General features: G+C 33.6%; 1 protein-coding gene across 3 annotated transcripts in view; it reads right to left on the bottom strand.

Moving 5' to 3' along the window:
* LOC107707490 (homeodomain-interacting protein kinase 3-like) overlaps positions 1-3,039 on the bottom strand; it is a 54,811-nt gene that overhangs the window by 20,331 nt on the left and 31,441 nt on the right. For all 3 annotated transcript variants that reach the window (XM_016511527.1, XM_016511528.1, XM_016511526.1), the window contains exon 3: positions 821-944. In XM_016511527.1, the coding sequence (XP_016367013.1) occupies positions 821-944 (124 nt within the window). The remainder of the gene's footprint in view (positions 1-820; positions 945-3,039) is intronic.

Below are 3,039 nucleotides of genomic sequence, written 5' to 3' on the forward strand. Positions count from 1 at the left end.
CAATTAAAAGAACCAAAGACTTAAACTACTTCAGTCTGTGTGCATTGAATTTATTTAATACGCGAGTTTCACAATTTGAGTTGAATTACTGAAATAAATGAACTTTTCTACGACATTCTAATTTATTGAGATGCACCTGTATACACACACACACACACATATATACATATATATTATAACATTAAATTATATATTTTATTTTAAGAGATCATCCTGGACTTACCCTAATAAAACAAAGACATTTTTGTTTTATTTTAGTTTATTATAATTTTTTTTTTTAAAGATTTCTTTTCATTCATTATTATATATTAAAATAAATTCATTATATAAGGAAATAAGTAATATGTAAACTAATACTATAATATAATATAGTATTTAGAAACTAAATATACTTTTTTTTTTTTTTTTTTTTACAATTTTATGAAATAATTTTTGGAGGCGGTTACTAGAAAAAAAGAATCTAGATAAACTCAGCTGTCCAAAACCCACTATTGGTCAATCTCTAACTAGCATGCTGTGCATTACCTGTTTTACAGTTTGAGCTTTGCAATACGACTTGTGTTAAGATGCTGAATTCAAGTTAAAAATAGTCTCTTTTAAAAACAAGTCACAAGACCCTTGCATCCTGTTTTATTACAAAGGCATCCACCAAGATTTTGAAAATACATAGTTTTGCACAATCCTGCTGCTACTAACGATGAGAAGAAACTCATCACAAAGACTTGCTCTGAAAAATAGCAAATGATGTCATCCTCCAAAATGCTGCCCATTAGTGTCGCAACAAAGTGGGTCATTATCCGAGATCACTGGCTGATCTTACCTGGTCATACTCCAGCGCTCCTGGATAAAGCGGCCAGCCCAAGAAGAGCTCAGCGATGACGCAGCCCAGTGACCACATGTCTATGGCCTCACAGAAGGGTAAGCCCAGGATGATCTCTGGAGCCCTGGAACACATTATCAGGAAAGGATGAGAATTAATGGAGTGGTTACCTTGACAACAGGCTGTTAATTGAAAAGCAGTGGGAAACTTCATTACGAAAGCTCCAGAGAAGGATGAACAAGCCTTTGTTTGGATTAGCGAAACGCTACAATATGAATCAAACAAATCATTATGATAATACCAAGATGATTTAAACACATCATCTAATGTTAAATGTAACATTTAATATGATTTTATGACGCACAGTAGTTTGGGTTTGAGACATCTATGTAAGACTCAGCTCATGCTCACTTAAGCTCAAGAGTCATGTTTCACGTCCATATTGATATGATCCTGAGCCTAATGACGCAGCATCCCTGGTCTGATGAAGCATGAGTCTGCTGTTGGACCTGGGCTTTGACGTCAATGGGCACATACACATCTGCTACCGTGACAACCGGAGGGAAAATGCTGGCTGCCTAGCGACAGATGAGGACGGATCTAAACACCAAAACTGGGTGATGACAGAGGAGGAGTCTGATGACACACAATTAACCCTGGTCACCATTAATAATCAACCACAGAGCAAATTCCTGGGGCACTAAAGCTCTGCTGTATGTCCGAGCTTCACACATGTAGCACCTAAAGGATACACAGTTAAAACAGTAACTGTTGCCAAAGCTATTGATACCAGAATATGTCATGACAGGTCACTAGTAAGCGGCTGTAACTACCAACAGTACCCTACCTGTGTGGTAACAAAAGCCGTTGTGAATAATTCACTAATGGCTTGGCTATGTGATACTGCCTTTTAAATTCAAGGTTTTTAAATTAAGTTACAGGTTTTTCTTTATTGCATTTTTTGTCTATACAATTACGCCGTCTTTAGTCTTCCTAGTCAAAGGTGTTGCAGCAGCAAATGCTGAGATTCATTTTAAGCTGCTCAACTCATTATTTGCACACACAGAACGACGCGTCGTCAGAGAGTCAAACAAACAACAGTGCTGGGATGGTCTACACAGTGCAATGCTAGTTGCGTTTGTGCAGCTATCAGTGGAAGGGACTGCTGTACAGTATTTAAATGCAAAGCGAATAAAAAAAAAAATGCAATAATCTTGTAAGGTTTTGGGTGTGAAGCAAAGTTTAATTGTTTACTGTTGGGGGAAAAAAATAATGTGTATTACTGGAATATCCAAACAACATGACAGACATTTATTATTATTATTATTATTAATAAACAACTATTATTATTTTTGCTAAATATATTTAAATAATAATAATAATAATAATAATAATAATAAATGCATTTAATTTAATTTAATACAGCTAGGCCCAGACAGAATCTACAGGGTTATTTCTTATAAAAATACATTTAATAATAGTAATAATTATAATTATTTTACTGAGATTAATATTGTTTTCATTATAATAATGACTAATATTAATATATTTGAAATAAAAAGAATTTAAAATAGCTAGGCCCAGACAGAATCTGCAAGATTGTTTATTATAAAATATATTTAAGTAATATATAGTAACAGTAACACATTATTATTATTATTATTATAAATAAAAAAAATAGTTTAATTTAATATAGCTAAGCCTAAACAGAATCTGCAGTTTTCCTTCACATTTTCTGCAGAGATTATGAAGAAATATTTGCAGAATGGATGTAAATAGAGCTGAAACTACTTTTTGCTATTTTAAGCAACTAAATTAGGCAAACTATTTAACAAACAATTCAGCATGGTTCATGTACAGATCCCATTTATTCATTAAATGTCCTTCAAAAACATGTATTTTATTATATATAGTGAATTATAATAAGTGTGTTCCAATCAGGATTTTTTGGGCCGATCACAGGAAGCAGCATCTGCCGATATGATCACCGATACTGATCTTTTTGAAGCCTTTTTATCATGTAGAATTATATATAGTGATGCTCCAGTCAGGATTTTTACAGACATTCATTCAGGGACTGAATTACGTTTTTAAAAATGGGGGGAATTTCCCTCTTAGTGACTCTTGAGCAGCATGAGCAGCGGTATGTGTGAACTTTTTTATTTTTGTTATCACTTGGCCATTTGACTTATAGCAGTGTCCAGAGTGTCCAGTGTTTC

The sequence above is a fragment of the Sinocyclocheilus rhinocerous genome, unplaced genomic scaffold (assembly GCF_001515625.1).
Source record: "Sinocyclocheilus rhinocerous isolate Xijiao unplaced genomic scaffold, SAMN03320098_v1.1 scaffold534, whole genome shotgun sequence".
NCBI lineage: Eukaryota > Metazoa > Chordata > Actinopteri > Cypriniformes > Cyprinidae > Sinocyclocheilus > Sinocyclocheilus rhinocerous.